This window comes from Xyrauchen texanus, chromosome 1 (genome assembly GCF_025860055.1).
Source record: "Xyrauchen texanus isolate HMW12.3.18 chromosome 1, RBS_HiC_50CHRs, whole genome shotgun sequence".
NCBI lineage: Eukaryota > Metazoa > Chordata > Actinopteri > Cypriniformes > Catostomidae > Xyrauchen > Xyrauchen texanus.
In genome coordinates this window covers 53,407,020-53,419,130 of record NC_068276.1, presented here as the reverse complement: position 1 = coordinate 53,419,130, position 12,111 = coordinate 53,407,020, and the positions used below count along the sequence as shown (strand labels likewise).

General features: G+C 39.1%; 1 protein-coding gene across 1 annotated transcript in view; it reads right to left on the bottom strand.

The window, feature by feature from the left end:
- Positions 1–5,133, bottom strand: part of LOC127649460 (adhesion G protein-coupled receptor A3-like) — a 63,298-nt gene extending 58,165 nt beyond the window's left edge. The window contains 1 exon segment of the mRNA XM_052134939.1: positions 4,089–5,133. Within this exon segment, the coding sequence (XP_051990899.1) occupies positions 4,089–4,363 (275 nt within the window). The 5' untranslated portion in view covers positions 4,364–5,133.
- Between the last annotated feature and the right edge of the window lie 6,978 nt (positions 5,134–12,111).

Below are 12,111 nucleotides of genomic sequence, written 5' to 3'. Positions count from 1 at the left end.
ATGGATAGCCACAGCCTGGTAATGTGTGCACATCCAATCACATCCTCTCCACAGGAGAACCCTCCCCAAGAAAACCAACATGATCACATGGGAAGTCTGCATGAAGTTTCAGAGATTTCGGTACCCTAGGAACAGCAACTCACTGACAAGTGGCATCTCCCATCAGACACTTTTGCATTGGCTCCAGCATGTTTACCTTCCCTTGTGAAGCAACCAGAAGCATGTTACGATCCAGCATTGACCAGGAAGTAATCACATTTGCATAATTAGTGACGAGCACAATTCTGAGGTTGCATTTTACCCTATAAAACAGGGGTCAGAAACCTATGGCACACATGCCAGCATTGGCAGCAGCATGCCAGCAACAGCGCAAGAGGAGTAGACCATTTAAATAAATTCTGCACCTGCATTCCAATCTACATCTTGATGTAATCCTCCCTCACGGTCATGCAGCGTGTTTACATGCACTGAATGGGAGGCTAAACAAAAAGTTCAAATGTGACAAGACTGCAGTATACCCAACAGACTTGTGCAGCACATGAAAGCCATTTGAGTACAATGTCAGTACAGCCATTGACCAGGAAAATAAAAAAAATGGCACTCCATGTCACCACTCTGTGGACATTTCAGCCAGAAAATGGGAGCTCACATGTGCCCATATGCCCAACAACACTTACCACTTTGGCCACTGGGGGCAGTGTTTTGAATTTCAGTAAGCACAGACTGAAAGAAAAATCAACCTATTGTTTCCAGTTTCACTGTGAGATCAGTCCGAAGAAAAGATCATGCAAAGTGACAAAACTGCTGGGTCTACATTCCCCAACCCAACACACTTCTCTGCAAATGGATGAACTATGGCAAAGGAACCGAGAAGCAATCAGTGGAGTTTAAGTTAAGTTTGCACATTGTTATGTTGATACTTTCAGTACGGAGACTGAGAACTTCACATTGCTGAATTTTAATTAGATGTCTCATTCAAGGGGACCAACTTACAATCTTCAAGCTTCACCAAACATCAATGAGGAGAAACAGAAATAAACTTCCACATTGAAGGAATAGTCCACCCAAAAATGAAAATTCTCTCATCATTTACTCACCCTAATGCCATCCCAGATGTATATGACTTACTTTCATCTGCTGAACTCAAAAGAAGATTTTTAGAAGAATTTCTCAGCTCTTTTGGTCCATACAATGCAAGTGAATGGGTGCCAAAACGTTGAAGCTCCAAAAATCACATAACTCAGCATAAAAGTAATCCATAAGACTCCAGTGGTTAAATTATCATCTTCAGAAGTGATATGGTAAGTGTGGGTGAGAAATTCTTCGTTTTTGGTGATTCAAATTCTTCATGCATATTGCCCTCTACTTGGCAGGGAGAATTTATCCATTTATGTTTGACATTATATTTTTATAGAGGCTGTACTTAAATTAATGTCATATTTATGTTACACTTTTTAAATATAATTAATAACACAAAAATTATTGAAAAAAAAAAAAAAGAGGATATCTGGAACAGATACAAAGTTTAATTTCACCTCAGGCTGCACGTTCTTCTTCCCTCACTCTCTTGCGGCGTGCGCAGGAATATATCCTCTTGCTAGACTAGCTCAGCAAACTCAGCAAAGTTAAGAAGCTATGAAATCACTTCGATGGTGGTCCGGGAAATGAATGGCTTGAAAGTTGGATGTTTTCACATTTGAGTCTTCTTTAAATCTATGCGTGCTTATAAGTTAATTCCCTGCCGACCTGGCTTTTTCAAGTGCAGGATAGCAGCCTCAGGTGTGTCAAGTCCCGTCTTTCACTGGACTATGTCGACATGTTCATTTTGCTTAAGTAGGCTAGAAAAGGACTGTTTTAGGCTAGGAATGCAATTTTTTAAATCTGCTGATTAAAAAGGCTACTTTCAACAAGGTGCCGACTACTATCTTTGATTCTGTCTGCACATCATGTTTAGGATACATTAGGTTTATTTTAGGCTACATGTAACTGTTATTGGTTAAAGTTCTTTAAAAGCTGTCATATTAGATCAATGGCTAATGCACGTCTGCACGTCGTGAAATGCGCAACTTTTCAGAGCATTTTTTTCTCTCTCATAGATTTGGCTTAGTATACCTGTTAATTATTTTCAACAGTGTCCTGACTGATTTAATGTTACTTTAATAAGTAACTTTTACTTGAATTACATTTAGAATAGGCTACTAGGGTTGCACTATTAGTCCTGCAGTATTCAATTGTTTTCAATAAATAAACCTGAATTAAAAAGTTTATGACATCTACAGTAAAAACAGAGCTGTTTGATTGAAGCCGATCATTCTGTGCTTGGATGCTCTTGCGGCGGGTCTTTGCCTACTTTCTCTCGCGCTTTCATTCTTGCGGAAATTTTTTTTAGCTTTTGTTTTGTCTATAATTAACATATGGTGAAAGCGTGTCATGTTCTATATTTAAATGTACAATGTACAATGATGATAACGCAGGCAAGCAAGTTATCCACTTTCAGCTGAATTTAGCATTTTTACTGTTTTCTGTAAGTTGGTTTCATTATAGACTAGTCAAATCCAAAAGTTTGTTTAAACGCCAGTGAAATTAGTCATTCCGAACATCCCTACATTTATGATGCCTTTATTTGCTTTTTGGTGCATCAAAATTTTGGCACCTATTCACTTGCATTGTATGGACCTACACAGCTAAAACATTCTTCCTTAAAATCATAATTTGTGTTCTACAGAAGAAAAGAAGTCATACACATCTGGGATGGTATGAGGGTGAGTAAATGATGTGAGAATTTTCATTTTTGGGAGAACTATCCCTTTAACTAATTGTATTTTCAATCTAAGCTTCATGATCAAATGTCTACACATAAGCTTTTAGAAACAGAAATTCACTTTCATACACACCTAAATCAAGGCTTCATCAGTGTTTATTTTCACCCAGGTCAAAGTGTGTGCTTTCACATTTGCTCTTTCAGTGCACTCAGCATAAGAAGAAAGATGAAAGTACCATTCAGGCTTTCAGACATGCCATGGCATCCATCTCTGAAAGACAATGTCACGTGGTATGCTTTTGTATTTAGACCCTATAAGGCTGCACTACCAGCCACACATAGAGAACAGTGGGAAGTTAAGCCACTTAATTTTTCTAGGCATAATATTGCTTTGTTTTTTGAGCAACATGACAGCTTCCATGGCAAAACCCATCTTAAATATAATAAAAGGTAAACCTATACAAGATGTTTAAGATCCATTTTTTTTATAAAGACTCTAAAACTTTCTAGATTCTAGACTGAGTACATTTATATTTTTTTTTAAATCAAGGGTAAACAGACACTAAATACATAGAATATATGTAATGTATCAAAATGTTTCCAGAATACAGTAATATATCCAAAAGTTTATATTAGTGTGTGTGTGTGTATAAAAAAAAAAAATAATGAATATATATATACATATATGTAATGTATACATAATGTTAGGCTTAGGCCTAGGCCTATAACTTATATACAAAATACCATATTTGCATTAACAACCGTGACATAAATTAGGAATTAAAAACAAAGGACAAACATGTCATATTTTGAATAAGTATTTGATTTGACAATGTTGATAAATGGACACATTTTCAAGCTAGACCTAAAAGCAATGCACAGTATTCAACCTATTTTACACTATATTATATCAAATGTATTTTAAATATATATAAGCACACACACACACACATTAAAAAATAATAATAATATATTTTTTATATGTACAAATATTTGTTACCCCCAAGTAGCAGATATATGCCACGTATGAGTGAGGTAGATAGAAAACCTCTCATTTGAATAGACATTATGCTATTATAGGAGCTCAACTATGTATTCATAAACATCAATTAAAAATGTTTTACCCACTGGCTTTGATTTTATACTTTTGTTAGTCAGTCTGACCTCTACCAAAGTGCGGGACATGGGAAGTTACGTTGGTGTCTTTCTCTTTAACGGGGCTTTAATAACTGGCGAGACGAAATGCACGTAGATATACAGTCCTACTGTTAATTCTGAGATGACAAATGGTGTAGGCCTAATGCATGATAGACGGGTGTTGACTTACAGTGAGACTGTCCTGTTGGGAAATGATTCTGTCGAAGGCACCTGATGGAGTTCCATATTGCTGCAGACCACTTTCCTGTCCAGTGTGGCCACAGACGGGGAGCTTTTCCCTGCATTTCTAGAGCGTTCATCATATGATTTACATTCAGATGATCCTGCAGAGCTCGCGCCTCGAAGCAGCACAAAAGCCAGGAAAAGGACGCACGTAGCGCCCACCGACATTACTCCTTTCTTCGTTGTGAATACACAGGCGAGAAAAGTGGGTTCAATTAGCATATAAACAGCCCAGAAGCCTTATGTTGTTGTTGTTTTTATCTAAACGCTGCCTCTCGATCTTTGACACAAATATTCGTCAATAGCCATCAAAATAAATAGTCAAAGACACAGGTCAGTACTTTTAAGTCATGGTCAAAATACTGACTGATTTTTTTAAGATTTAACACTTCCAGTCCGAAAAGAAAAGGTCGAATATCCTCTTTTGTTTTCCATCTCTTCTACAGCTTTCTGATATCGGTCGATTAAACGGCAAGTTTCCGATGCTTTATAGCGCAAAGAAGCAGCCCAACTGATAATATGTTACTTAAAACTCGCTACATTTTCTTTGTTGCCAGTCAAAGTGTTGATCTCACTTCTTCTACGAGACAGCTGCAACCATCCCAAGATAACAGTCTCACAAACTCAAGGAAATCTGATCACATAAACTTTTTCTGTGCGCAATGCGGATGCACATTTGGCTTGCCACAGTGCGTTTAAATTAAAGCGAAACGATTTCGATGTGATAGTTATTCTATAATTCCCAAAAACGGATCGTTAAACGCGATATCTCCGCATGCCGAACAATAAAACCACTCTTGTGAATCTGGAGGCGTAAAGTTGTTTTTTTTACTTAGAGATTGTTCATAGTAAGCTCGCTGCACGAAACATACAGGAGGAATGTGTGATCCAAAGCCACAAAGTGCAATCAGATGGTAAATCCGTGAATATGATCAGAGCCGTTCAATCCATTGAGAAGTGTGTTCTTCTTTGAGCCCCGTGCTCCATGTTCCATTTCCTCTCATGACGTCATCAGAGGTTTGCGGGCTGCTCCAGTCAACTGATCCTGTCTGGTTGAATTTGAGTTTAAACTAAGTTAAAGTTGGGAAATTTTGCTTTTGCCACATGTAGGAGACAATTTGATTACATTTTGTTCACAAAATATTGAAAGCAGTTGATAAAAAAAAAAAAAACTGTGAAATATATTTTCTGAAGATTTGTAAATGGAGTCATCTAATGTAATTGATGTACATTTTGATGTCTAATTTATCTGATAGCCTACACTTTATTTTAGTAAAAAAAAAAAAAAAGCACTCTAGACTTGGTTGCATTGTAAAATGTGAAATTCAGTCTTGACTGTGATATTTGAACCATCAGGTGTGTAAGAAACTTTTATTTTTTATTTTTTTTATTGCAATTCACTCAAAATAATTTCTTTAATATATCCTTTCTATGATGAATATATTTTCAGTTACTGCAGTTCAGTGTCATTTATCTTATTTTTTTTTTTTGTGGGGCCTAAAGTCAAACATATCCAGAGATAGTAAAAAATACATTTATAAATAAATTGGAAAAAATATAACAAATTCGAAAAATAAAGTGCTGGTATGAGTTGTACAGAATATTATTTTATTATTATTTCTTTATTTATTTATTTTTTTACATGATTTATATATATTATAAGCCATTTTGTTACAATGTGAAAAAAAAAAAACAGAAAGGGTCCCCTTTAATTAGACCCCTTTAGTTTTAGAAGGAAAAAAAACCTTCTTTGGTAATATCCTTAAATATCAATATTTTGACATTTTTATGAAAAGGCACATTTTGTTCAGGTCATACAATGTAACTCTGATATTGATATTCTTGACTAAAAATGCATGATATTTGTCAAATATATCACATTGAAAAATGTTTAAACCTTTTTTCTAATGAATTAAGTTGCATACATGCTTATGTTTTCAAAGTGCAAGGAAAGGTTTTAATACCTTTTACTTAATGGTTACACCACACAAAACTTTATATATATATATATATATATATATATATATATATATATATATATATATATATATATAGAGAGAGAGAGAGAGAGAGAGAGAGAGAGAGAGAAAATACTATTAGACAATTTAATTGTGGAATCAACATAGACACAAAGTGATTTGTATCACCTCAGACAATCTTGTTTGTCAATTACCAACTTTCTGAAGTTGGAAAGTCAAATGGTAGCCTATATGTTCTTTGCTGGATTATTTAATCATGAAAAAAAAAATCTGACTTTAGATGAGCAATTCCTTTAAGGCAATGAAGCTAGAAGATGATCCAAATGATGAAAACCTTATGAAAAATATACACCCTCCCTTATACGTCAATATACATGTTTAACCTAAATATCTTTAAGTCTTAAATAATAAAAAGTATCTGTCAACAACTCAAACACATAAGAGAAAACTGACCCACTTCTGAAAGTTTGTACATGACAAAAGGACATCCAGTTCCTTTAAGGTAATGGCTTCCCCTTTACAAAACCATCCAACAAAATGCAACACAATACTAACAGATTCTTGAGCCATTGTGTAAGTACTCATTAGTTTTTGTAGCCCTCACAAAAGACTCTTCACACTGCACTCCAAACAAGTTTAGACAGGCTGCTTGTGGTAAAGGTATAGAAGGACTCTCTTAAGAGAACATTGCCTTATGTGCAGTGAATGTGCATCGAGTGAAGATTATTCAGAAAGGAGCATAAATCTTTCTCATATGTTGTCGATACGATTAGCACAATTTAAAAGGTGTGATTTAGAACAGTTGTTAAAATGTCAGATTTTCTATAATTGAGTGTCAAACTTATACAGTCACTAAGAAATTATAAACCTATAAACCTAAAATTTACAAACCTGGCTTAGTAAACCAAAAGACCTTACACGGCTGTTTTCTGACTCTTTGTGTGCGATGACATCATGGGCAGGGAGTGCTGACGCTCTCATCAGACTTGAAACAGTGCTTTAATAAAAAGTAAAGGCATAAGTGAATATTTGTATCACATTACTCCCTTTAAAGACCTTTTCACACCAAGCTCAAACCTTCGGCGCAATTTCTTGGCGTGAATACAATTTTTGCGGTAACAATAGATTCCTACAGAGCCCTTCACACCTGGAACGAATATTCACACCGAATCGCATGGCGACATAGCGAAGCAATTTGTTTTTCTACTGGCCTGCAAAATAAATGCCCCGACCAGTAATATTTGAGCTGTGAATCACATGTCAGGAGCTGCTTCAGTTCCCAAAGCCAAAAGAACAGGTGGTGCTAAAGCACAGAAAGCTGATTTAACCACCGACATTAAATATTGAAGCAGTGAGGACGTGTGTTTCATTTGCATCAAATGCCTGAAACAGTTTTTCTCTTGTGGGTTCTCTTAACATAGGAACAAAGGAAAGTAGAGATGATAAAATAATTTATAATTATGCTTAGCCTTTATCATGTTTTTTCCAATGCCTGATAGAAAAGTATCAACATTTGCAGAGCAATACTTCAGCAGAACATTCCACCAGTCACAAACTTCAGAAAATTGTGAATCATGCATTGGAATGAGAATACAAATATTTCTTGGCTTAAAAGATACAGGAACTAAATCAATGTGGAACAGTGTATCTCAAAAGGAGGACAATGTGGCCCCCATATGCTACTTAAAGAAATAGTTCACTCAAAAATTTTAATTCTCCTATTTACGCACCCTCATACCATCTGTCTATGGCTTTCTTTCTTCAGAACATAATGCTGACTTGTGATTTTTGGAGTTAAATATTTTGGTACTCATTCACTTGCATTGTATGGACCAAAAGAGCTGATACATTCTTCTAAAAATCTTAATTTGTGTTCTGCTGAAGAATAAGTCATACACATCCGAGATGGCATGAGGGTGAGTAAATGATAGGTAATTAACATTTTTGTGTGAATTATTCCTTTGAAGCCTGATGTGGCCCCTGTACCGAACAAATGTTCTACCCCCTCTATTGTGCGGGACATACCGCACCAAGCAATTTTTTATGCATTCCTTGCATTGTTTGAACATGTTTTATGCACAACAATAATGCTCTGTCGGCATTAAGGGAAATTTAGACCCTGCACATAAACTGATTTTAATGTAATTGTTTCATACATTATGATATTGAAAATAACTTTTTCATCTTCATTTCTGTAATCATGTCACCCTTTTATTTATTTATTCCATCAGATTAATGTAGTGTTTACAGTATCATAGATAAGTGATGTATTTTAAAAGCTGTCAATCACAAACACCTATAAAATCACTTGATCTATCAGGATCAATAATTACTACATGACAGCTTCTTCCCCCAAGCAATCAGACTGTTGAACACTTGATCTATCAGGATCAATAATTAGCACTGCACTTTATTCATCTATAATCTCACACTGGACTGTCAACATATTCTCCTCAATACAACTACTTATATATATATATATATATATATTTCATATACTCTTACTTATTGTATATTGTGTATTCTATATTGTGTGTATTGTCTACTGTACATTGTATATAATTATTGTGTTGTGTAAGTATGTGTACATTTGATATGTAAATTGTGTTGTGTAAGTATGTTGTTTATTGTAATTGGTATATGTCTCGTCACTGTCATGACTGCTATGTTGCTCGGAACTGCACACAAGAATTTCACCTACTGTTGCACTTGTGTACTGTCGTGTGACTGTAAAGTGATTTGATTTGATTGATTTTGATTTGAATACCTATATTTATTATTCTTTCTGGCAAACAGCCATAGAAGGGAACGTAAATTACGGTATGTGTGCAACATTTTTTAATTGCAGCATAGAGTTTTGCAACACGGTACTCAATACTCACTACTCGTGAGTATTTTTAAATGATCTACTCGTTTACTATTACTTGAGTAGTTTTTAAGACAGTTACTTTTACTCTACTCATACAAATGTTTTTTTTTAAGATGGAACAGCACTTTTACTTGAGTATTATTTTTCAGTACTCTTCCCACCCCTGACTGTTTATCACACAGTTACGGCCAACGATCAAACACCCACACCTGCCCCATCCGTCCCAGAGCCAGCATTGCCAGCCTCGTCCGTCCCAGAGCCAGTGTTGCCAGGCTCATCCGTCCCAATGCCCACATCTGCCACGGCAAATGAGCCAATGACCACGTCTGCCACAGCCAATGAGCCAACGGCCACATCTCCTGCTCCCCAGTCGCTGCCAGTGTTCGTGACCACGGTGCTCGTTCCCCAGTAGCTGCCAGTGCTCGCGACCACGGAGGTTGTTCCCCAGTAGCTGCCAGTGCTCGCGATCACGGAGGTCGTTCCCCAGTAGCTGCCAGTGCTCGCGACCACGGAGGTTGTTCCCCAGTTGCTGCCAGTGCTCGTGACCACGGAGATCGTTCCCCAGTTGCTGCCAGTGCTCGTGACCACGGAGGTTGTTCCCCAGTTGCTGCCAGTGCTCGTGACCACGGAGGTCGTTCCCCAGTCAAGGCCTGTGCTCTCGACCACAGAGGTCAGTTCCAAATCACTAACTGCTCTGCCCTCAGAGTCTTCCACGGCTCCATCCGCCCTCGTCGAGCCTCCCTCGGCTCCGCCCTCAGAATTTTCCATTGGTGATGTCACAGTGTGTTTCTCTCATGTTCCCAAGGACTCTTATTCTGACGTGGTTTTTGTCCTCTGACTTCTATTTCCTCTGGACTACATTTCTGCCCTCATCATTGCCATCTGTTCCCCATTGTTCTCACCTGTTCTCCATTCCCTCATTAGCCCTTTTGTGTATAAATACCCTTTAGATTTTTCTCCCTCATTGTCAGTTCTTGTTTGTTATGATTTCATGTTTGTTTTGTTTCACTTTCAGCATCTTCATTAAAAGTCTGCAATTAGATCCACTGTCTCCCATCTCAGCAACTACTTGTTACAGTTTTAGGATATACTACTACGGGGTCCCTTTCTAAAATACAACATCATGTTTTGACAGTGCTAATTGACTCATTAGTTACTGCCATCTTTTCCCCTGTGTACTGCCCATCAACTTTGAGCTCACCTGCTCAAACTCAGTGGTTCCATCGCCAATAAAGGACATCTTTTAAAATGTGTAAAATGAGACTCTTTATTATGTCACTTACAATGTCATGTCTTGAAATGAACGTGCAATACAAATTTAAATAAACTGTAAACTGTCTGTCTTAGAACTTATTTTTATATGCTTGATTCCATGCTCATGAGAGCTATGACCCTGGTCCCGCCCTGATAATAAAATGAAGCAAGACTGGTTGAAGAGAGAATGTGCTACAATTGATCCGAATAATGTGGCCGTAATCTGATTTGCTTGAGTAGATGATGGGTGGAGTCCACCTATTTGTAGATTTGTGTGCATGTCTTGATGCTAGATTTGTTTCAAAACCAACAAATGCTTGTAGCGATCCCCAAATAAATGTGCGTGATTCACAAATGAATGCTGGACAGAGTTGTGTTTGAGTTAAAAAAATATATTTGTAAATAATTTGATTTGCAAATCTCATTTTGATAGTACCCATGTTCCACTTTATGAAAAGTTTTAGCTGAGATGTAAATGGAGTAGCCTAATTTATAGTAGTAGAAGTAGCCTAGTAGTAGTCGTCATTCCAGGGGTTTTCAAACCTTTTGATGTCAAGGACCCACATATATGGTTGTCCCCTTGAAAGGAACCCCTTCTTAAAATGTAAAGGCATCTATTTATTCTTATGTGCAAAGACCTACCTATTTACACTGTGATCAGTGAGAAAACATAGTAAGCATAATATTGTGGCAGCGGGGGCGTGGTCAAGCGCCCGTCCGGGAGAGAAAAGCGGTAAGGGCGCTCACACCTGAGCTAAATGATGACTAACACCTGTGTCTGATTGCAGTAACATGAGGAGAGCGGCATAAAAGGGGCAGAGCGAACGGGCCAGGAGAAAGGAAGAAAAGACTGTATACTTGTAGAAAGAAGTTGAAAAAGATTAAAAAGACTTACCCCTTAAGTTGACACTGGTTTCCTTGTCCCATCCTTGAGCTATTTTACATTGGTGCAGAAACCCGGGACCATTTTTTTTTGTGATGGAACAAGGTCGCCCCGTAGAGTCCTCCCAGCTGGCGGAAATCCTCCAGTCCCTCGCTAATCTCCATCAAGGCCACCAACAATCCCTGCTTGAGCTCCGGCAGGATCAAGATCGGCTGTTCTTCGAGGTCATGCGGGCTCAGGCAGAGGACCGACTCGCTATCCGGAGCCTCCTCAGCCAGGAGGCTGCGTCAGCCCCAGCCGCGACCCCGGACACCCACGCTACGCTGCCCCCGCCCATGTTACAGAAGATGGGGGTGGCAGATGATCCTGAGGCCTTCCTCGACCTGTTTGAGAGGACGGCTGAAATCTGGGGCTGGCCGCCCAACAGTGGGCAGCCCGCCTAATTCCTCTCCTGTCCGGGAAGCACAGCTCAGCGGCACAACAACTGCCAGCGACTTAACCTCCTGGCTTACTCTGACCTGAAGAGGGCCATTCTGCAGCGGGTTGGTCGGAGCCCGAAGAGAATCGCCAGCTCTTCCGAGCATGAAGCTGGAGAAGTCCGACCACCCGCTTGCGCTTGTTCAACGGCTCCGGACGCTTGTCGGCGGTGGCTGCTCATGGGGACCGCGACGCCGAGGGAGTCATCGATCAGGTGGTACTGGAGCAATTTACGCAAAGACTGCCCAGGAGAACGGGCGGAATGGGTCCAGTGCCACCGCCCGGCGCCGCTGGAGGCAGCTGTTCAGCTCACGGAGGACCACCTGGCGGCGATACCGAGGGCAGATGAGCCCTCCCCTCTCTCTCTCTCCCCTTCCCCTGTGTCTTCCCCTGCTTCTTCCCCCGTTCCCTCTCGCCTGCTCTCTCCCCAGGGCCTGCTCCTGCCCCTCGCAGGCGTGGAGGATACATCAGGCCAACTTCCCGGCCGTGGGAGAACCCGCCTAACCCT